The sequence below is a fragment of the Nilaparvata lugens genome, chromosome 7 (genome assembly GCF_014356525.2).
Source record: "Nilaparvata lugens isolate BPH chromosome 7, ASM1435652v1, whole genome shotgun sequence".
In the NCBI taxonomy this organism is placed as follows: Eukaryota; Metazoa; Arthropoda; class Insecta; order Hemiptera; family Delphacidae; genus Nilaparvata; species Nilaparvata lugens.
In genome coordinates, this window is record NC_052510.1 from 52,947,074 (window position 1) to 52,971,749 (window position 24,676).

The window sequence follows — 24,676 nt, forward strand, 5'->3', positions numbered from 1 at the left end:
TCATGGTTGTGAATAAATTAATTTATTGAAGGAATTTGACAGCTAGTCGTTCTATTTGATAACAAGAAAGTGATAGAATATTAAAATTGAAACAAGTGGAGACGATTTACCTGAACTTCGGTTAATGATTCCGCTGTTCTAACCAACTGAGCTACACCGCCATGATGGAAAAGAGCTTCAGAAAAATCACACGCTTGAGAACTCCAAACAGATTATGTGAAATTTTAACGTTTAGAGAATTGAGTACTTTTTCTACCTCATTTAATAACAAGAAAGTGATAAGATATTAAAATTGAAACAAGTGGAGCTGACGATTTACCTGAACTTCTCATGATAATACAACTTGGAAACTGCGTATTTGAGTATAGGGAGAGGATTACAGGAACATCAACTCTTGGTGAAGCCATGCACTTTTATCATTAACTTATTCTCTCTTTTACAATAATTGGTGAGGTATTCGTACGATTTTCATAATAAAAACACTTCATTCACATGGGCTACTTTTTAAATTGATAGAACAATATAAAAAATCTAAAAGCACCCTTCATTTTTAAAAAAAAAACTTTAATTTGTTTTTATTTTATTCTAAAGTTTTTTTTAAAAATAAAGGGTGCTTTAAGATTTTTATATTGTTTTATCGATTTCTATAATCTATAGAGTGCCTGTCGCATCCATACTAATGTAGGCTACTTCATGGTATCATCTATTTTTTCTGCAATAAATTGAAATTGCTAGTCCTTCTATTCGATATCAGAAAAGTGATTAAATAGTAGGCAGTTCATGATGGATAACTATATTGAAGAATTCAATATTTTACATTGAAGAAGTCAATATTTCACATTGGAGAGTTCAATATTTTACATTGAAGTGTCAATATACATTGAACAATCATATATTTTTTCCCTAATAAATTGAAATTGCTAGTCGTTCTATTTGATATCAGAAAAGTGATTAAATAGTAAGCAGTTCATGATGGATAACTATATTGAAGAATTCAATATTTTACATTGAAGAGTTCAATATTTTACATTGAAGAGTTCAATATTTCACATTGAAGAAGCCATTTTTGGAGGGAACTTACAGCACCAAGATGTCCAAGAGCAACAGTAAGTCCAATGATAACAGCAGCCGGCGCTTTGAGGTCAGCCTTGTTGGGGTCGCAGACTCCAAAGACTACCAGAACCAGGATGAATCCGAGGAAGAACTCGATTCCGAATCCCTGCACGGCTGTCAGGCCACTCGCCTCGTTGATGGTGGTCATGCCAAGTCCACTCTCTGCGTAAGCGGGAGGTGTCAGGGCCTGCACAGTCACCAATCACTAATAATTATCCACACTCAAATTTATTGTTAATTTCTTATTCACAATAGAGTCGCAGATTAGAACAGTTTGTAATGGAATTACTATTACTTATATTAAACTGAGAAAAATAAATATTTTACAGTAGTAATTGTCACCTGGTCATATGGGACATATATATGATTCATATATTTATCTCATATTGATCAGGATTTTAGAGTTTTATTTTACGAAAAGTTTAATGAACGGTGTTTCTGCCTTTGAACAGTTTTGTCATCGACAGAAAGATTGTTTATTTCACTTGTTATCAAAATTATTGTAGTTTCTCTTTTGTTTTTCATAACAAACGTGCTGGCTTGTGCGACGGATAAAAATATGTATTTGAAATGGCTTCATGTTTGGCATTGACTGAGTTATATATTAATACCCAAAATTTTACTAGTGTGGTGTGTGTGAGCTCGTTCGTTAGGACTGAGAGTAAAAGTCCGGCTGTTCTGGTGAAGGGGATAGATTTTGTTCTTGTTTTATAATACAGTTTTCCTGTCACAGTTCGGGCAGTTTAAAGAGAATTGTATTATTGAATAGGAAGGGATCTGAACCCACTTCATTAGATCAGTTTTTTTATTTATTTTTCATTAATAATTAACGTCGCGATTAACCAGTGGATGCCAATTGGGGGCCATTATCATAAAGGTAGGTGACTACTGAGTCATTGTTTTAAATTTTCCATAACCACAACAAATTTAATCTTCACTAGCAGCCAAGCGAGTAGCCCTTGAAATATTTATCTATTTATTGTTATTTCATAATTTATAATTATAATTCTAATTTTTTTGTACAAATAATTTATTGTTTTGTTTTAATTATCAAACCAGTACGATCATTTCTTGTTTTCATTTCTCCACCTTTACATACTCGGTGTAGGCACATATTGCTTACATAATTGGTGGAGGTTTATCCTGCCGTCCATATCGTGTTTACATAATTGGTGGAGGCACCTTACATAATTGGTGGAGGCTCGAAGGGTTTTTAATCCAGCTTTTAAAATTTGGACTTTTTCGGTTACCTCAGTGAAGATTCAATTTTGTGTTTTCATTTGTTGCTGTGTTGTTGTTGTGATTTATCTTCTCATTTATATTTGTATTATGGAATGAGTGCAGTGGTAGATCTTAGGAATATTCGTACAAAAGAATTGAATCTTAAAGAAGCGTTGTTTATAGCTCAGCAATATAGATTGTTTGTTCCCCCAAATGCGGATTTAGATTTTTTGAGATCTCATATTAGGATCTTGAAATTGTCGTTGTTACAGCCTGAACAGCATTTACTTAGTCAAGAGAAAGCTCTGAATCATATAATAGAAGGGGTCAGGTTATCGAACGAATTAGCGTTACAGCATCCCAATCTTGCCTTTTTAGAGCAGACGTTGAGAAGAAAATTTACTCTGGATTCCTCAGAAGTTAGTAAAAGTGAACAACCTATATCTGGAGACGAGGATTCAAATATTCTTAATAAAACTTTTATTGAAAATAAAGATAGTGCGGTTCAGACAGACGCTATTATAAAATCGGATACAGTTGGTTCATTTGAAACATTGAATATGGCTGATAAAAAGCGACCTTTCTTGCTCCACGGATATATGGAGGAAAGAAATCGGAGGATGTTATAGATTTTTTTATTCATTTTGAAAGAGTTTCAAATGCAAATTCGTGGGATGAAAAGGATAAATTACTATATCTACCATTTTACTTAGAAGGCAGTCCTTTGAAATATTTAGATATGATCCAACTCTCGTTGACGGAAGCGAATAGATGGGATTACAAAAATGTTCGATCTGAGCTCGAAAAGTATTATCAGCCTATTCACATGGATAGGTATGAAATGGAGTTGACAAACATAAGAATGAAACCGTGTGAAGCAGCTAGGGAATATATGGCCCAAGTTTTAGGATTGTGCTCAAAGGTTGACCCGCATATGTCGGAAGGTAGGAAAATAAAATATGTATTGAAAGGATTGTTACCTCATATTCAGGATAGGGTAATAATGCTGCCTAACGAATCCATCGATGAGTTAGAAAGAAATTTACAGCGTTTTGAATTTTCTCAATACATAGTGGAAGATAGAGTAGGTCTAGGCAAAGCTTCAATAGTTCAACGGGATTCATATGATCATCACATTATGCAGATAAGTAGAAATGTGGATAAACTTATTGCGGAAAAAGAATTAGCGGGGAGAAGATTCAATGACAGCAATACGAGTGGCAACGAAAATAATAGGTCTTATGGGAACAATTCAACAATGGTATTGAGAAGGGTCAAAGGTTTAATAGAAATAGGTATGAAGGAAATAGGTTTGAAGGGAATAGGTTGAAGGAATAGGTATGAAGGAAATAGGTTTGAAGGGAATAGGGTTGAAGGAATAGGTATGAAGGAAATAGGTTTGAAGGAATAGGTTCGAAGGAAATAGATTTGAAGGGAATAGGTTTGATCGAAGAAATAGGAATGATAGAGAGGGAGATATTCATCACAAAGAAAATATCAAGTTTCAAAGAAGATGGTGTGCGATATGTGAGACCACTACGCATACGACAGCTGAATGCAGGTTTAATTTGAGAAACAAAAAAACGGAAGATGAATTTTTTTGTCATATATGCAATGCCAAAAATCATTCCACTATGTCGTGTAGGTACAATGGGAGAAAGAATGACTCAAAAAACTTGTAGCGGGGGCTCAGTTCTCGGCGACAGAGTATAGGGGCCCCTTTTCACGTAACAAACGTGATGAATTGCAAGAATCGGATGTAAAAGACATCGATGATGATAATAATAATAATACTAAATCAGGTGTGACAGAAACGTCATTTAAAAATGGGATATTGTGTGTTGAGGATTCAAAACCTATAGGTAATACCATAGTGGAAACAAATATGAGTATGGATCATGTTGAGGATGGTGATAGTCAGAAATTTATTAGTTATTCAAATTCATTGTTGAGTAAGAATCATAAAACGCCGATATCAATTCAAGGAATATCTTGCGAAGAAAATATAAAGATATTATTAGATACGGGTTCAAGTGTCTCACTCGTTAATCTTGAATTGATTGATCATTGTCAAGGTCAGTCATTGTTTGAAACAGACGTCATTCTCACAGCCGCGAATGGGTTACCAGTTAAGTCTTGGGCAAGGTTTGTTTTGATTTTCAAGTTGATGGAGTCAATGTCACTTGGGAATGTTTTGTAGTGAGATCATTGTCCATACAGTTATTGTTGGGTGTTGATTTTTTGTCTCGACACGGAGTCCGTTTAAATTTTCAAAAACAAGAGATGAAGATTCTTTTAAACAATAACAGTATTGTTGTTCCATTTTCAGTACATGATGAATTGCGAAGACGAATTTAATTCAAGTTAAAATGGATGAGCAGGTTATTATAAAACCGAAAGAGATATTAAATATTGATGTTCATGTTGATAAGCAAATTAATGAGGACAGTAAATTATCATTCAAGTTAAATAAATCAGAGTTGGATATTATTTCTGTAGGTAAATACAGTGAAAATGAGAGATACACATTAAAAATTCACAATTCGGCTGAGTCAGTAGTTCAGTTGTTGGATCGGCAAGTGATAGGCGATGCTACGATTTCGCAATCAACTGATGACGCTGGGCTTTTGCGAGCGGATAAAAGTAGGACAATGATTAGTAAAGATGTATTTTTAAAAGACTATATCAAATTGAGTTCAGGTGAAGAAAAACATTTTTCTACGTTGGAGTCGAATTATGTGGTCAGCGGTTTTAAAAATCGCAAAAATTATTTTATTGATAAGGAGTCAATAATTGGTTTCGTAACGCAGAGCAGAGAAGGTCTCAATTTTATTGCTAGCAATGTCGATTCAAATGAGATTATTCTCGAAAATAATGAATGTATTGGGAAATTGATGTATGATAATTCAAGAGAGATGTTATCAGCTCCAGTTAATATAATCGAGCATGTGAGTATCACAGAAAAAGTTTCTATTATGATAAGTTAGAAAAGTCAGTTCAAAATGAGTTTTATGCATTGGTTGAAGATTTTAAGGATATTTTTGCGAAAGATAAATATGATATTCCGGTGTCAAAACTGCCACCAGTAAAAATTCAATTGATAGACGAGTCTCCAATTTTCTGTTCACCATACAAATTCGCTGCTAGTGAGAGAGAGGAATTACAAGATATTTTAAATGGATTAAAAAAGGCTAATATGTGATTGAGGAATGTAGATCAGGTTATGCTTCTCCAGCTTTTCTTGTTAGATATAAGAACAAGCCTCCTAGGATGGTGGTCAATTACAAGAAATTGAATTCAAAAATTATCAAAGATCGATATCCATTGCCGAATCCCGGTACAATTTTAGAATCCTTGGCTGGAGCTCAGTTTCTCACAACGTTAGATTTGACATCAGCTTTTTATTCTATGCCTATAGAGGAAAAATCTCAACATTTGACGGCTTTCACGACGCCATTGGGTTTATATAAGTTCAAGAAGCTACCTCAGGGGTTGGCTATAAGTCCCAATACGTTTCAACGAGAGGTCACGCGTATCTTCAGTGATAAGTTATATAAGAGTATGTTGTTATATATAGATGATCTATATATATTTTCAGCAACGGTGGAAGAGCACATTAAAGAGTTGAAGGAGGTTTTTGAAAGAATCCGGGAGTGTAATTTGAAACTAAATCCAGACAAGTCGAAAATATGTTTTCAGTCTTTAAAAATTCTAGGACATCTTGTTTCAAATGAAGGATTAGCGCCATTGGCGGAGAATGTAGAATCTATAAAAAATTTTCCGGTACCCACTAAAGTCACTGAGCTAAGGAGATTTTTGGGAGCAGTGTCTTACTATCGTAAATTTATCCCATGTCTATTTAAAAGAGCATATGTGTTGACGCAGTTAACTAAGAAAGATAAAGGGTTTGAGTGGTTAGAAAGTCACCAACAAGTGTTTGAGGAGTTGAAAAATTGTATTATATCGAGTCCAGTTTTAGTTCATTATTGTGATAATCGGGAAACTTTCTTATACACAGATGCATGTTCTGTAGGGATTGCTGGGTGTTTGAGTCAGAAATTAGAGGACGGTACTATCCATCCAGTTTCATTTGTTTCAAGAAGATTAACTAAGAGTGAATCAAATTGGTCGGCCACTGAGCTTGAATTATTGGCAGTCACGTATTCAGTTATGCATTTCAGATCTTGGCTTCTAAACAAACAGTTTACTGTTGTAACGGATCACTGTAGTTTACAGTATTACAGAAATATCAAGGAACCAAGTTCACGTTTAGCAAAAATGGTTACTAAATTGGTTCAGTTTGATTTCAATATTCATTATCAACCAGGCAAGACATTACAATTGGTTGACGCTTTGTCTAGGGCGCCAGGGGAAAAAATTATTGAGAACGATTTTTTTGAATTCTCTTTTGTCATTACGAGCGAAGAAATAACTTCTCTACAGAATCAACTTATTAGAGATGATGCGCAAGAATCCGCTAACATGATTACTAGTATAAATATAGGATTATTGCAAAAACAGGATCCGTTTTTGAAAAAGATATATGACGCTTTGTTGGATTTAGAGTCAGCGGAGAGATCTATTGCACGTAAAGCTAGAAATTATGTTTTAAGAGATGACATATTGTACTACAAGGAAGCACAGGTCAAAAGCGCAGCCTTATTTTTGTTGGTCGTTCCTGAGAGTTTGGTGACAACTGTATTGAAACAATATCATGATTCTTTGCAGTTCGGGGGACATTTAGGGATAGATAAAACGTTGTCTAAAATCAAGGATAGGTATTATTGGCCTACTGTCAGGAAAGATGTAGTTGAGTATGTGAAATCATGTGAAGTTTGTCAAAAGGCAAAGGTGTCGAGGTTGAAACCGGCTGGATTTTTGAAACCTATAACAATTTCAGGTGAGCCTTTTCATACAATCTGTATAGATGCAGTTGGTCCATTATCGAAAAGTAATAATTGCCAGTATATTTTGGTAGCGGTAGATAGGACGACGAGATTCGCATTCTGTAAACCAGTGCACGCTGTTGATGCTAAGAATACTGCTAAGTTCATTTTAGATTTTGCGTCTTTATATGGTTTACCTAAAGTTATTCACACGGATAATGGGTCAAATTTTCGAGCTGAAATTTTCAAGGATTTTTGTGTATCATTGGGAGTAGAGCAGAAGTTCGGTTCTGCTTATATGCCTTCCACTCAGGGTGTAACAGAGCGGTATAATGACACTTTAGTAACTATGTTGCGATGTTACGTATCTGGTGATCAGTCTAATTGGGCGAGCTGTATTAGGCATGTATGTTTTTCTTATAATATAGCAGTTCAAGATTCAATTGGGTTTTCGCCGTATTACTTGGTGTTTGGATTCGTTCCTAGAAGTCCTGTGGATATTGCTTTCCTTCCTTCTTCTATTTGTAGGGATAGGTTAGAGGAGTTAAAATCGTTAGCAAAGGTCCGTGAGAGATTACCGGAGATATTAAGAGAAGTGCAGGAAAAACAAAAAGATAGTTTTGATAAAAGACATAGGTTAGTAGCTTTCAATAAAGGAGATAAAGTTCTAGTTTCGTATCCTAGGTATCAGGCTGATACTTGTAAAAAATTCAATAATCCTTTTCATGGGCCTTTTGTGGTATCAAGGAAGTTATCTGATTTAAACTATGAAGTGTTATTAGAAAAGCGGGGAAAGATTGTTCCAGAAATTATTCATGTAAGGAGAATGAAACTTTTTCATGAACGAAAGTCATAGCAAGGTGTGGAAAAGTGGAAAAAGTTTTATTTCAATCATTATACCATAATAATGTCGTCTGTAATCTAGATATTGAGTTTTTTTTTCGTTGGGATGATAGTCATGTGACAGGTGAATTAAATTTTGGGATTTTATGATTTTTTTTTCACTGAGCTTGTAGGTAGTGATAATTTCAATCGTTTATGTCCAATAAAATTTTTCGATTAGGGCAGTAGTTTTCGAGTTAGGTATTTTCAATAATTTTCAAAAATTTTCTCTTTGGGGTTTTGTGATTTTTTTCTTCATATAAAGTTTTGTTTTAGTATTTTGAGACATATTCTGGAAATTCAATGTAATTCACCGAACGAATCTGTTGTGAAGGAAGTTTTTCAAACGACGATTTTGATAGCGTTCGATATTGATTGACTTCTACTAAATTTTTGCTCTACTGGCTGCCAAGAGGCGAAATTATCGAAAAATTCAGAAATCTCCAGTTCATGGAAAACAATTTTGTGAATTTTCGATTTTTTTTTTCGGGAATCTTATTTTTTAGGATGAGTACGTTCAACTTTGTTCTGTGAAAAAGTTTGTTTAGAGCAAAGGGTTTTGAGGTTTTTCATTTTATAGTTTTTGTTGGTGACCTTGTATAGTAGCAAAAAATTTTTTTTTTTGAATTTAAAGATGAATTTTAGGTCATTCGCTTGCATTTCTAAAATGGGATAGGATATGTGAAGTAGATATTTTTGAGATATTTGAGGGTTCGTGAGTTATTTCAATAGGTAGTAAATTTTCGGCTACAGTCAGACACGGATTTTGAATTTCGCGCATTTCTGCTGAATGGTTATCTACTGATTTTGAATTTCGCGCGTTTTTGCTAAATGGTTATCTGCTATTTTTTTATGGTTTATGTTGGGATTTCATTTTGGTTTCATGATATTTTGATGGATAGTTGTATTCTACATATATTGGATTTTGGTTTTCAGTTATGATGGTTCCGATGAGTTCTTTTTTTTTTACGATTTATGATGATTACAAGGTATGCGGCGTATCTTGATTGTTAGTCTAGAAATTTCAGACAAATTCGGAAAAAGTCGATTTTCGAAAAAAATTTTATTGCAGTTTCATATTTTCTTAGCATAGATTTTAGCATTGCGATACTTATAATTTCCAGTATAAATATAGGCCTATGCACTTCTAATAAATTGTATCATTTCTAGGTTTATGATTAATAATATATGCTAACCAGCCAGTCCAGTTGTTAATTGTAATATTCACGTCGAGTTTGTTAATATTATTGTTAACGTTTCTCTTGATTTTTTTTTTATTACGATTTATTTGCGGTTGCTTCAAGTAGAGTTTTTTTTTGTTTGTAAGAGGTTCTGTTACGCATAACATGTCAATTATGGTACATTTTGCGTCATTTCTCATTCTCACGACTTTCACGGCGCAACTGGAGGCAGTCAGGGTCTTCGCGGGAGTTTTCTACAAGGAGCTACGTCACGCTGTAGCGTATGAATCATCGGTTCCACTAACATACGAGGTAGATTTCCCGGCAGCTCAGCTCGACATCTTGCAGGCGGAAAGGGTGTTCTGGCCTAACTGTCAACAAGAGGATTGCAGTTTAGCGGATGCGGTAGAAGTTTTGTATAATTCTACAAACGGAATTCTTCGCAACAGTCATGCTGCTTTCAACTCTTCAATTCGTTTGGGAACTCAAGCTTCACGAAAGACCAGAGCGATCGATGTTGTCGGCGATTTTCTTCATTTTTGTTGCGCAGTCGCGACGGATGGGGAACTTCATAAGCTGGAATTCAACGAAAAACATGTAGCTGATCACCTCAACGCATTCCAAGGGTTGGTTGCAGACGACCACAAAGATTTAATTCGGATTTCTCGCAACTTGAGGCAGTTTGCTGGAAATTTTTCTCAGCAATTTCACGATGCGTATAGCAAATTAACAGACAGTATGAGATTATTCGTACAACAGAATGTATCGGAGGAGAAAACACTGTTCACAAACCAGTTATTAACTTACATTTTTCACCTCTACTCACATGTAAATATTTTATCACGGCAGGAATTCATAAATACTGCGAAGGAACGTTGTGATAAAAAGCTTTTACCCTTTTCGCTGGTACACCCCAATTTATTACGTTCAGATCTCTTCAGATGGAGAAAGGATATAAGTCGAAAGGACACCAGTTAGCTATACCTCTATCGGATTTGCAGCGATATTTTGATCTTCCACTTACGACTTGCGTGGTGAAGGAGAACTCCATGGTGCTTAGCTTAAAAGTACCGTTGGTCAGCATCGGCGGACAGTTTCAATTGCACAAGTATGTGAGGACACCTATGTATTTCGACGGCCAGATTTGTCAGCTTCAGCAGCAGGATTTCGTTTTGGCGCGGAGACAGGAGGACGGTGAGATTCAGGTCATCTCGGGAGATCATCTCTCTTCTTGTCGGGCACAGGACGATTTCTTATGCTATCTTCCGCGGCTGGTGCATGGAGGACATATGTCATCAAGATGTATGCATCACTTGTTTGCGGCGACAGAGCTGAAGGACATCCAACAATATTGCAGTTTAAGCTGTCGTCCAGCTAAGCAGGAGTTGGAGATCGTCGAATTTTCGCCTTCGGAGTATATCGTCGCGAATATACAGGCCAACACTACAGTCACTTGCGAGGGAGGTTCGTTTCATCATCTTCAACCTATTCCGGGAGCAATGTATGTGGTTTTACCCTGTCATTGCGAGATTTCGGTCGGCGGGAGAATAATGGTGAGAAAGACTTTTCCGTGTGACGCAAATGTTGATAAACAACCTCAGGTTCTCCATTACTTACCTTTACATTGGGTTAAGTTTAATTCGTTGAAAATTGATGTTTTGCAACCGCATTTCAATCCTAATTTTGTTAATTTTAGCGAAATTTTAAAAACTGATATAGATATAAAGGTTCCGGAATTTACAGTTCAAGACGTAATATCGTCAGATATATTTCACAAAGTAGATCTTCCAAATTCTTGGGGAGATGTTGTAAATTCCTCTAGTTTTGTTTTTTATATATTATTTGGCTGGTTAGGGTTTTTAACTTTATTCTGTGCATATTTAGGCATCAAGTTGTATGTGTGTAAATTATCTGCTGTAACGGTAGCACAACCCAAGATACATATAATCGATAGTTAGGAGTTATATAGTTACTTTTTGATAGATTAACTGTTTTATTGTTTTTTTTCTTGCCTATATAGTTATGAGTCATAATGTACTTATAAAGTTTTTTTTTTCTCTTCTTCGATTTTTATTGCAGTTTTTGAAGTAGTTCAATGTTGATTCACAAATAAATTATTGTCAATTGAGATTTTCTTTTCATAATAAGTTGAATATTCATGTATATTAATGTGTATAATATTGAGAGTTAGTTTCATATATAATCAATGTTATTGTGCAGCATTGTTTCATTTTGAATTTGATTTGAATGTTTGTAATTTAGTTTGAGTAACCTACCTTTCTATGTAAAAGTTTGATTTCAATGTATAGTAGCATTATCAAGTCAATCAGGCACACGTTTGTTTCCCGAGTATATTATTTTGTTTAATCATTTTTTTTTTTTTTGTTCCCCTCTTGACTACAGACTCAGGGACGAGTCTTTCAGCGGGATGGGTGATGTGTCACCTGGTCATATGGAACATATATATGTTGTATATGTCCATATATATCATGTATATGATTCATATATTTATCTCATATTGATCAGGATTTTAGAGTTTTATTTTACGAAAAGTTTAATGAACGGTGTTTCTGCCTTTGAACAGTTTTGTCATCGACAGAAAGATTGTTTATTTCACTTGTTATCAAAATTATTGTAGTTTCTCTTTTGTTTTTCATAACAAACGTGCTGGCTTGTGCGACGGATAAAAATATGTATTTGAAATGACTTCATGTTTGGCATTGACTGAGTTATATATTAATACCCAAAATTTTACTAGTGTGGTGTGTGTGAGCTCGTTTCGTTAGGACTGAGAGTAAAAGTCCGGCTGTTCTGGTGAAGGGGATAGATTTTGTTCTTGTTTTATAATACAGTTTTCCTGTCACAGTTCGGGCAGTTTAAAGAGAATTGTATTATTGAATAGGAAGGGATCTGAACCCACTTCATTAGATCAGTTTTTTTAATTTATTTTTCATTAATAATTAACGTCGCGATTAACCAGTGGATGCCAAATTGGGGGCCATTATCAAAAAGGTAGGTGACTACTGAGTCATTGTTTTTAAATTTTCCATAACCACAACAAATTTAATCTTCACTAGCAGCCAAGCGAGTAGCCCTTGAAATATTTATCTATTTATTGTTATTTCATAATTTATAATTATAATTCTAATTTTTTTTGTACAAATAATTTATTGTTTTGTTTTAATTATCAAACCAGTACGATCATTTCTTGTTTTCATTTCTCCACCTTTACATACTCGGTGTAGGCACATATTGCTTACATAATTGGTGGAGGTTTATCCTGCCGTCCATATCGTGTTTACATAATTAAAAGACCACCGAATACGAATAGACCTATTTATCCACCTTTTTCAGCAATTGTGAAGATTCATTCCTGTTTCTATTTATTCCATTTATAGACTGAGTCACAAATTATAAAACACAGTATGAAAATGCAATCGCAGGAGATTGAAACAATTAATAATTCAATGGAAAGCAGCTTCAATTAATAATTCATATCCAAAACACACTAAACACTTTTATAAAGTACACTGTATTTTATTATTATGACACATCATATGTAAATAAACATAACGTTTTGTACATAATTACAAAGTTCATAAGAGTAAATAAAGTGTATTTGATGATAATTTTATTGTATTTCAATAATCAGTAAGTCTAAAAAATTAAATATCATTCATATCCAACTATGGTTAACAAGGAGAGGTATCTACTGAGAGTTATTTGAAGACTCTACAGCTCTGTAATATATTTATATTGAAAAAAGCTTCAGAATACATCGAAATTGGTTCCTTCCCCTCTGTAAAAATCTGAGTAAGCAACTCTGGTTTGTGCACAGTGGTTAATATGAAACAAAATTCATAGATTAAACTGAATTGATGCATATAATTCTAAGATATGGAGAAAAACTTCCCCATTAATCAAGTGGAGAAAGGGTCAGTTTAGAGGGGCCGAAATTTTTAATTTGGTCCACAAAAAAATCTACTAATAACGGAGAGTCTGTAGACCTAATTAATTTGGTCATGATAAAATAGGTTTGATATTTTTCTCTCAAATCAAATAAGATTGGTAAAACCACTGTCATATTGAATATTCAAGGAATGATAACTCACTATAATAGTCAGTAAATTTATTAAGTCTACTCTTCTTGTAAATTAGTAAATTTACTAATTAGTTCAGTTAACCGAACAAGATAATCTATACGAGGGATCTAACAGAATTAAACGTAAAGAGGATTCAAAATAATCCAGAAAACATGTATAAATTTATCCACTAATTTCTAGGCTACATATATTCTGTAAATATTTATTATTGATATATAACAAATGAAGCTGATATGAAATTGAAAAAGCTCACCTTGAGTGCAGCAGATCCACCGATGGCTCCAAGGCATTGTGCGACGATGTAAAGCAGTGCTCTGATAATAGTCACTTTTCCAGTCACCATGAAGCCAAACGTCACAGCTGGATTGATGTGTGCACCACTCACGTGACCCAATGACTGAAATATACCAAAATAGAAGCATGAATATTCAGTGAATATGTACGGTAGTTGTGAATTAAAATCATGAAGAAATCACTAAAAAGATTATTAGAATCTTTAAAACAACAATAGCTCTCCACTCTGCTTTTTCTTTTGATGTGAGCCAATAATGAGATATGAGATAGATTTAATAGGTACTCCAAACTGTATTTAAATTTTTTTATTTTTGAGCTGCCTAATTCACTGAATGTAGTAATAATAGTCAATAAGCTTCAGAATACATAGAATTTGTTTCCTTCCTCTCTGTAAAAGTCTGAATATGCAACTCTGGTTTGCGCACAGGCATTTATTTGCTCATGCGGACTATTTTCTTGAAAGTTATTCAATCAGCTTAGTGTATTCATTTTATTGTTTTTTTTTCTTAGTATTGAAACTGTGTTTGAGTACCGTACAAGAGATTTTCATTATGTAATTTCCATTTTTTGTAAATGAATATGTTTCTGTCTGTCGGTCTGTCAGTATTCTATGATTGAATAATATAATTATAAACATTATTTTTATGGAATACAACCATTTTCCACAAACTAATTCTAGCAAAAAACAGAGTTGCCTTACATAATGATAGAACTCATCATTCCAATTGAATGATACGGAGAGCAATATTATTATGTTTTCCATCATTTTCAATCACCACTCCCTCCAGCAAAATGCTAAATTGTGCTTCATCGTCTATAAAATATTTTCTGTAATCATGGAATAGTTCAGTGTTTTTTTTCAAGATTTATAGAATAATGTGATAACTGATGGAGCTAGAATAGCTCTATCGTTTCAAAAAATTCGCGGCTCTATGAATGAAAGATATAATGATAACTGTTGAAAATTTGGCAGATATTCCAATCCATTACATAAGTTGGGGTTACGCTAATATTTTGCTAATAAGGCTAATAATCTACTGTAGATAAAAATTATGTTTATAATTTCTATTTTGCATTATTATTTTTATCAACTTGGTTTTGAATGACTATAATAATAGTTGTATAATTGGCTTTAATTATAATTTGAGGTCGAATGTCGAAAATTTTATCAATTGTATCAAATTTAGTGACCCATGTCAACGAAATTATCTTTTTTCATTGAATATTGCTACAGTATATCATATAGTGAGGTCCACTTTATAATGGCAGTGTTTGATCAGCAATGATATTGCTATCCTTGTCTACCATTCAACAAACCGGATAGCGCTATCTATTTCTCGCTTTGCTCTGTTGCCAGATCGTCTTTAAACAATGTAAAATCGATTATTAATTAACAAAATATTCCATTTTAATTTTTTAAAATTCATTATAGAGCTATTAAAAATTATAATTTATATAATATCATTGATTATTTTAAACGAGAATGAACAGTTAATATTACATCAATAAACCTGTATCAGCTACCATCTATAGAAGAAGCCATTGACAACCCTGAGGATCGGCAATGTTGTTCTGCTATCTTTCTTCACTGCCATTATAACGTGAACCTCACTATAGCCATTCACATACTATAATTATTCTTGGATATAACTCATAAGTGTTAAATTTGTATCAATTAGTGATGCGGTGCAGTAATAGATTTTCCTAATTCAGCTATTTACTTAAAAATAAAATATTGTACTTCAAATGAAATACCGGTTTTATCAATTTTATAGTTATCTAGAATGGTACCGTAGCATTTCTGGAATAAATTCACAAATTCATCCCACCTATAGGCCTACACTGATCTTGCAGAAAAATAATGGGAGAAACTAGTTTGAAAAGATAAATTTAAAAAGTTCAAATCAATTCACCAATCCATCTCATCTATAAGCCTACACTGATCTTGCAGAAAAATAATGGGAGAAACTAGAAAGATGAATTTTTAAAATCAATGTTTTATGAGTTTTGTTTGGTGGGGAGTCTCTCACTGTACTATTGTTGAAATATATATAATATAATTCATACGAGAGCTCTGGCTACTATTCTATTAATTTATGGGAGAATGTCTATATTGTTGATATATTATTATCTCTGAACTTCAGATTTTTGAACCCTTTGTTTTGAAACCATATTTTTAATCTCCCCTCTATTCAATGCCAGGGTTTACAAACACTTCCTTCAACAGGAAGTTTTCCTGTTGCACAGGTCGTTGGAACATAACGTTGACGGAATACCTGTCACTTTTTTTGGATTTTTTTTAAGAAGACAGGAACTTCGGGTGCGTTGTCATGATGGGTTGTGTATACAGTGAGGAGTTTACAGAATATGAATTGCCACCACGCTTTAATTAGCAACAGGTCATGCATCGTTGCGTTATCACTATTATAATTTCCTCTCTTGTTTTCAAAAATCTATGCACATAGAGCAAGCTCTATAGTGAGGTCCACGTTATAATGGTAGTGGAGAAAGATAGGAGAACAACGTTGCCGATTCTCACTGTCTTGCAATGCCTTCTTGACGGTAGCTGGTATAGGTTTATTAATGTAATATTGTAAACAGTGAACAAATATTGTAATGAAATAAACAATCTTTCTGTCGATGACAAAGATTGTTCAAAGACAAAAACACTGTTCATTGAACTTTTTTAATTTTAAAACTCTAAAATCCTGATCAATATGAGACAAATATATGATTCATATATATGTCCCATATGACCAGGTGACAATATTAACTGTTCATTCTCGTTTAAAATAATCAATTATATTTTACTGAGCAAGGAATTATATTTTTCAATAATTTTATAGTGAATTTTCATAATTAAGATGAGATCTTTTGTTAATTAATTATTAAATATCGGGGACCGAGCTTCGCTCTGGAGTAAAAAAGCATAAAAAAATTATTACGAAAGAAGAAAATAAAATAATATTCATACAGAAATGTTCTATCCAATCACAGTAAATTGAGATTATTACCCAGAGGAATGCGAAAATTTCCCTCACAAAGGCCCAGTTGCACAAAAACCGGTTAAATTTTAATCCTGATTAACTTTACGTGAACCAAATCAGAGAAGACCATTTCAAAAAGATGTATCTATTGGAATTAATCAGTATTCAAAATAACCCGGCTTTTTTGCAACCGGAACTAAGTGCCTGATTGCGAGAAAGAGATACGGTAGCTGAATGATTACAAAAGTTCAACAGCTGAGTCATAATTTTGACACAGTCCCACACACATGAACTCGCTCACTCACTTCCATCACCAACAGACGACGAAATAATTATTATCAACTGTTTTTCCAAGGATGAATAATAATTATCCTTTTGATGTCCTTCAGCGAGTTTTCCCAGGGATGAGACCTAGTGCAATCGAATCTTTATATTATAAACCTACTATGTTCTGAATTTCGTGAAAATCGATAGAGCCGTTTTCGAGATCCGGTGAAATACAAACATATAAACATCTAAACATATAAACAGAAGCTGCTCGTTTAATATTATAGGATTCTACATTGTTAAAAAAGTTGATCTGGCAACAGAGCAAAGCGAGAAAGAGATAGCGCTATCAGCTTTGTTGAATGATAGACAAGGATAGCAATACCATTTCTAATCAAACACTGCCATTATAACGTGGACCTCACTATAGCTGTTCAACTTTCCACTTTTGCTTTCTGCATACTGTATCTTGGTAATATGAGTATGCCGTTCATATCATTGGAGTATAGTTAGGCCTATGATATATCCATATTACAATGCAATTATTATAGTATGACATTTAGTTTCCCATAAATGATTTCTGTATCTAAAAAATATGGACGGATGTCGGGCATGCCCTCTTGTTCAACCGTTGAATGCTTTTGACGATCAAGAATTATCTCTTGAATATTATCATATTATTATGGATGTGACATTGAAAATAAGTGGAATAAAGTGCATCTAAAATAATCAACAATGCACTTCCGAATCAGAGCATTATTGTGTGAGGGAAGTGGAACCAGTGTTGTAGAACACCTCCATGAATGAAAACTGAAATCGTTCCATTCAATGAATTGATCGCTGCGTTATTTTTTCATAATAATTAGAAGAATGAAAATCGTAATGACGTGACAATCGGATGTTTTGATTGCATGCAATATCATCAAACTGTGAAACAATTCTCATTTGATTATTCTGCTTCCTGTTGTGAATTTTACTATAATGAATATTTTTACTATAATGTTGATAAAATTGTTTCTGAATGGAGGTTTAAGCTGGATTTGCACTTGACAGTGACAATGTAATTTCCATTATGAGCTCTAATTGAGCTATTCTCACTCAGACCGACAGTCGAGTGAGTGTGAATAATAGTTACCATTATAACTTATGGGAATCATATTCTTACTGTACCGGACACTTTCACGTGTATATGATATATATATAGGAGGAATCCAGCTCTAGCACGAACTGCTAAACCCAAAAATATATCTGGCCTGCTTGAATTTTTTTTCTTCCCACATAAATCCCCCCACAAATGTTAGAGGGATTCCAAACATCTTTTATAGTCTGTTTTTCACTATCGTATTTTTTCCTTCTCTATTATTTTTTTTTTTTGTTCGTCAAAGTGCAACCAGCAAGGGAGCATCACTCTTGCAGTATAATATTATAACACGGAAAGTTATATCTACATTTTTTATTCTAAAATTTGATTTGATTTGAAATCTTGGACCACGTTTCTAAAAACTATACCTTGATGCAATAGCCCCTTATATTTTGGCCGCTTCAGTCAATAAGCCTGATCATAGTGGTTCGACTATATTTCATTCAGTACTTGTTGTCATACAAACAAATAATATTCATATCGACGTATGAGTCTCGAGATTTCTGCTCCAACTACTGTTTGCAAGGGCTTTTCTTTTAGATACATTTGTTGATAGTGTACTCGCTTAAAATTTTTGCTCATATTTATACTTTCTTTTTTCCTGCCTTCTTCTCCATTTCTTCCCTTTCCCACTCCTCTTTACCCTTCATTCCTTACTTTTACACCCTCTACCTGCCTACTACATGGGAAACCATAGCACAGAATAAGTACAGAATGGAAACTTGTAATAAATCGCCTATCTAACCAATGCTTTTTACATGACCCCAATACTAAACACATCACGTGACCTTGGGAAGTTCCAATCCTGGTCTTCTGATTGGCTCGTAGCAGTGAACGAGATCAATTGATCCGGATCATTAAAGTGATCCGAACCTACCATCAATACTATTACAATGCGGCGCTTCCTAACAAGATGGCTGATTTTAGCGTCAGGGTACTAGCCAAGTTTCCGTACTGTATGTATACTGTGACCATAGTTGGCTAGGTATTTATTTTTCCTGTATTTTTTCTTTTCAGCACACCCCATCATGAAGCCTGTTTTTGTATTCTATTAGAAACTTATTTTTGATTGTGATTTTTGTATTTTGATTTCTTTTATGTATTTTTTGTTGAACTGAATAAAATTATTGATATATTGATATTGAATATTATACTATATCATTACTACCAATTAGTACCTAAATAATTATTGTTGGTGTATACCTGCACAGACAACAAATAGGCTAGTTCAACGAGTTTTATTTTGGCCTCTCACTGAGATAAACCTACAGTAATAATTGTGGATTGACGATATGACCAATGATAGTTACCTGCACACAAGCCATGATGGCCAGCCCAAAGGAGAGGGCGATGACAACAATGTTGGGCGCCGCATTGGAGTTGGCCGCCTGGTTGAGGTCGAGCACTGACAGGCAGCCGAAGAAGTTGAGCACAAAGTTGCCGACCATCTCAGCCACCAGAGCGCGGCCCAGGTTGCTCTTGTTGTCAGTCACCTCCGACACGCCCAGTCGAGACTTGAACGCCGACATGATTCTGAAACACACACCGAAAACAATTAATTTTAGAGGGGAGGTCTTTTATAATTTATAATATTTGCGATAATATAAAACAATATAATATTTATGAAATGAATATTTCTTTATTATATAATCTAAAATTCTGAAACATGAATGTTTCAAGGGTACTAGTTATTTTCTATTATCATTAGCCACTTTATTTGATAGAGTGGCTAATGATAATAGTATTGTGCCTGAGATGATTCATTTATTTTCAAATTATGATGATCATTTTATCAATTTTAATTTCAATGCTAGAATTTAACTTATTATTGAAAGTTTTGTTGTATTATGCTAGAATTTTACTTATTATTGGAAGTTTTGTTGTATTATGATAGGATAGACAACAAACGTGCTAAATTTAGAAATCTATCACTTTAATTAGAAGAAATTTATTGTTGTGATTTACTGTTTATAGAGACTTCCATTATAGTATTGTCATAACAAAAATATTGTATTCTTGTATGGTAATTTTTATTGTTATTCAAGTGGTAAAAAGTACAATTATTGTATTTTATATTTGTCTTGATGTAAAAAACATATATTCAATTCCATAATAATATTTGACTAAACAATAAAAATACAACCGAAAACACATAGCTAATGCAAATCTGAAACCATAAATTTGAGAGAAAGTCTTATATAATTTATAGCATTTAAAATAATATGAAACAATTAATATTTATAAAATAATAACATTGGAATGAACAATAGGGGAAGAGAAACATTACAACATAATTGTGAAGGGTAGGCCCAGGCTATATTTCAACGAAAGGATGGAAATGAGATTAATTTTGGTTCAAGTTTCACAGCAACACTGATAAAGTGGAGAAAGAAAAACCAAATCATTTTAACAATCTAATACTGGTGGGCAGATAAAGATATATATTTTTTTAAAAGTTTGTTAGTGAGCATTCATTGGATTTTTTTCTTATGATGAGGGAAATGTCTCTTGTATGTTGGCTGATAAAACGAGAAAATGATCATTCTTGAAAGAAGGCTACTAATAATAATCAAATATATTGGTCGTGACATTAGATTCATAAATAGACGCATTATAGTGAGAAGAGTGGTACCGGTATCTTATAGAATTGGAATGGAAGTATATAAATTTAAAAATCTACCTTGTGAAAATAATTAAGGACTGAAAATTTAGTGAAGTGAACAACTACAAGACTTAATCTGATTCGAACTATGTGTAACCTTATCCAAATTTGGGACAGGAAAAGCACAAGGTAACCTTATTTTTCCTCTGCCTATCATTTTGATGTACTTATTGTATAAATCAATAAGGAATAAAGTCAGCTAATTTGCAAATGCTTAGGCTACAGACATGGTGAAATTCTGTGGGCACTTGGAAAAATATCTACTAAATTGATATGTGAGCAATACTAATATGGTACTGTACCGTAATAAGAATTATTGTCAATGAATTTCAAAATACTGTAATAGAATGGAAAGATTAAAACTTGACGGTAGAATTATTTTTATTCAACAAACATTTTGAACAGGTCAGTGGTGCACTGGTGTAGAATATCAAAGTCTTTGTCAGTTTTTAAGCTGCGTGAGAAAAAAATATTAATAAAAATGTTATCTTGGTGAACACTGATAAACTAAGTAGGTGCCATTCATATAGTAACAATAACAATTAACGGTTGATTTGATGAGCTTTCTCTCCATGCTTTCTCCGATTTCTTCAATAATAAATAGCTATAAATTCCATAATTCTATGCATGATAAATTATTATTGCTAGAGTAGGTACTGTACCTGTTTAGAACTTGAAATTTGTAATCTGAACACTGATAAATTTAGAAGGTGCCATTCATATAGTAACAATTAACGGCTGATTTGAGCTTTCTCTCCGATTTCTCTCATTATGAATAGCGATAAATTTTATAATTATATGCATAATAAATTATTATTGCTAGAGTAGGTACCTATTTAGAACTTTAAATTTGTAAATTGATTGCAGAGAATGATGACATGCTTTTTAGGAAAATACGGTCACACAGTATGCCAAACTATCGACAAAAACTGAAAGAAACTCTAAAATATTGAAAAATACGTTTATTTTTATATTTTTGTGTAAATTTTTACGCTAAAGATAAGTGATAGTTAAACTAGTGAATGAACGAGCGTGATAGCCACCTCTTCATAAATTAATTCTTCATAGAGAAAATTTAACCAAACAGCTATTCTCACACCTTGGAATCAGATGATTTAATTATTTTTTTGTAGTTATTTTGAATTGAATAATTTTTGGCAGATTAACTAAGAAGTACTTGACCTTTCAGGATCACGACAAAATTCAAGGCTATATAATATTATTTATTTCTGGGAGTGAAAGTACAGTCACTACAAAGAAAATAGATAACAAAATATAAATATTTCAGCAGTATTTATTTATTTACTTTATATCACTTGAAAATGGCATCAATGTCCGAAACATGTTGTGATTAAATATTCAGAAAGGGTACTGAGATTTTTATTTTTCTTTCTATTTCTAGTTGACAAAAACCAGTTGAGCTTTGCATTTATTTAGATAGCCTAATAACTTTATAGAACTAATGCATGTTGAAAATACAGCAATACAGCAATACAGCTCACTATTCAAGAATATCAATAAAGTTTTTTTTTGTCTTATGGCTTTCAATATTAATTATTGATAAGGACAGGAATGCACGAGTATCAACTTTGCTCTACCATTTTCCTTTCTCAATACTTTTATCTTCTCTTTGCACCAATAGCTCTTTTTCTTTCAACTTGTAAAATGGGTAGGCCTACTAGCTGCCTATAGTGAGGTCCACGTTATAATGGCAGTGTTTGATTAGCAATGGTAATTGCTATCATTGTCTATCATTCAACAAAGCGGATAGCGCTATCTATTTCTCGCTTTGCTTTGTTGTCAGATCGTCTCTTAATAATTGATTAACAATATTTCATCTTAATTATAAAATTATTGAAAAATAAAATTTCTTGCTTAATAAAATATAATTTATTATTTTAAAACGAGAATGAACAATATTGATATTACATCAATAAACCTGTATCAGCTACCGTCTACAGAAGGCATATTGACAAGACATAGGATCGGCAACGTTGTTCTCCTATCTTTCTCCACTGCCATTATAACGTGGACCTCACTATAGTACATATAAGAAACCATGCAACGTATGTTATAGGTATCATTCTCCTTCTCTCTCATCCAACTGATCCAACTCCAACACATTCTCTGTGTATTTTTTCTCTGTGGTAATACAGTAGTAGTAGTTTATAGTTGTTTGATAAGTGAATGAAATGGGAGGATTGAAATAAAAGTGAAAATCTACTTTTCTATGAGGATAAATTGATGGATTAATCATATCACTAAATAATGCGTGTCTATCAAGACTCCTAATGAAATCCTTCATCCAATTGACCGATGATTATGATTGCTAAGTGCCGCTTGCACAAGAACCGGTTAAATTTTAACAGTAATTAATTCCACGAGAGCCAATTAGCGAAACCGTTTTTTAAATATGCTCTCTCTGATTGGTTCTCGTGGAATTAATCACGGCTAAAATTTGACCGGCTTACCTGCGACCGGGCATATAAAGACTTTTCAGTATGGTAACTCACTGCATGTCATCTGTACTACGTAGTACACATGTAGGTAGCGTACCTCACAAAATGTTATAAAATTGAGCTAGCTTTATTCTCTGCATATACCGAACTAAACATACGCAAAAATCATTCATTTTTGTAATCTATTTTCTACGTCACTCGATTATGTGTATTATCATTATTATTCGTATTATTATTAGGTCATCATTTTATCATCACTTCTTTCTGTCTATTACCTCATACTTGAGTGGGAGTGGAACAGAATTTTAAATTTGAAGATATTCATTGATGAAAGAGAAGCCGACAAATTTACTGATAAATTGCTCACTAAATTGAGGCATAAGCGCATGACAAACTATTATTGATATGGTATTTCAAGAATTTTCTGGCTTAATGAACACGTATGAGAAGACATTATCAAATCAATTCAAGTTCATCTCAAGTATTCAAGTCAAAAACATTTTATGGTAGATATCTTATTGGAATTTTTCCACTCACTACAAGAGTCTCTATTATTTATTGCTATCAGCCTATTCCTACCATACTGTAGGAAGAAATAAAATCATTGTCAAATTTCTTATTTCGAATTTTCTTTTCAACTGTTGTATACTTTTTGACATTGTCCTGTTCTCTGATAGCCAATGATTTTCAGAACTCTTTAATTCGTGCTTCTTGATTATTTGAAAGTAAGTTATTTGAGGATTATTTTCCTCACAATAAAAGCTCCATAAGCAATTATTATTGTCTCTTGCTGATTCGGGATAATTATAATGAAGTGATTAAAATAGAAAAGTTGGGAAGCAATTGATTACATTGATCAACAATAACATTTTTAACAACATTTTATATTATTATAAATGTTGGTCGTAATCTTGATGTTGGACGTTAAATCAGTGAATATAAGAGTGTAGGCCTACAGAGTGGTCTGTTTTATTTGCATGATTTTTGCAGTAGGTACAGGGAAATACAAGTGAATAATATTTAAAATAATATGATCTATAAGAGATTGATAATTCCCGGGACATTGCTAAAATATTCTAATAATCACGGTATATTTGCAATTGTTCTTCTCACATCTAATCTAATGAAATTTTATGACTAAATGAATGAAACATGTATTCACCCATGAATTTTTACGAATATTTTTTTTTACTCCCTCATTCTAAAAGTGAAAAACGTTCTTTCCCTCTACGGTGCTCTCAGTGAAAAAACGTTTGAAATACTGATGCAGTATAGTAAAATTCCAAAACTGTGATGTGGTACATTCAATTAAAAAAATCATTGACTTGGCGATAGTGTTCATCTACAAACATAAGCAATTCCAATTATCATAGCACATGAAAAATGATCAAAGAAATTAGCACATTTTTCAACTTTGAAAAAATCTAAAGTATAAATTTCTATAACATAACTTGATCAGGATACACGAAAGCAGTGAGCT

At 33.2% G+C, this 24,676-nt stretch overlaps 2 protein-coding genes across 2 annotated transcripts in view; both read right to left on the minus strand.

Moving 5' to 3' along the window:
* The window catches only part of LOC111055654 (aquaporin), a 67,294-nt gene that overhangs the window by 38,995 nt on the left and 3,623 nt on the right, over window positions 1-24,676 (minus strand). The window lies entirely within an intron of this gene.
* The window catches only part of LOC120352466 (aquaporin AQPAe.a-like), a gene marked incomplete at its 3' end in the record, with an annotated part of 112,765 nt that continues 89,170 nt past the window's right edge, over window positions 1,082-24,676 (minus strand). The window contains 3 exon segments of the mRNA XM_039433136.1: window positions 1,082-1,300; window positions 13,640-13,783; window positions 19,386-19,608. Coding sequence (XP_039289070.1) covers window positions 1,082-1,300; window positions 13,640-13,783; window positions 19,386-19,608 — 586 coding nt within the window.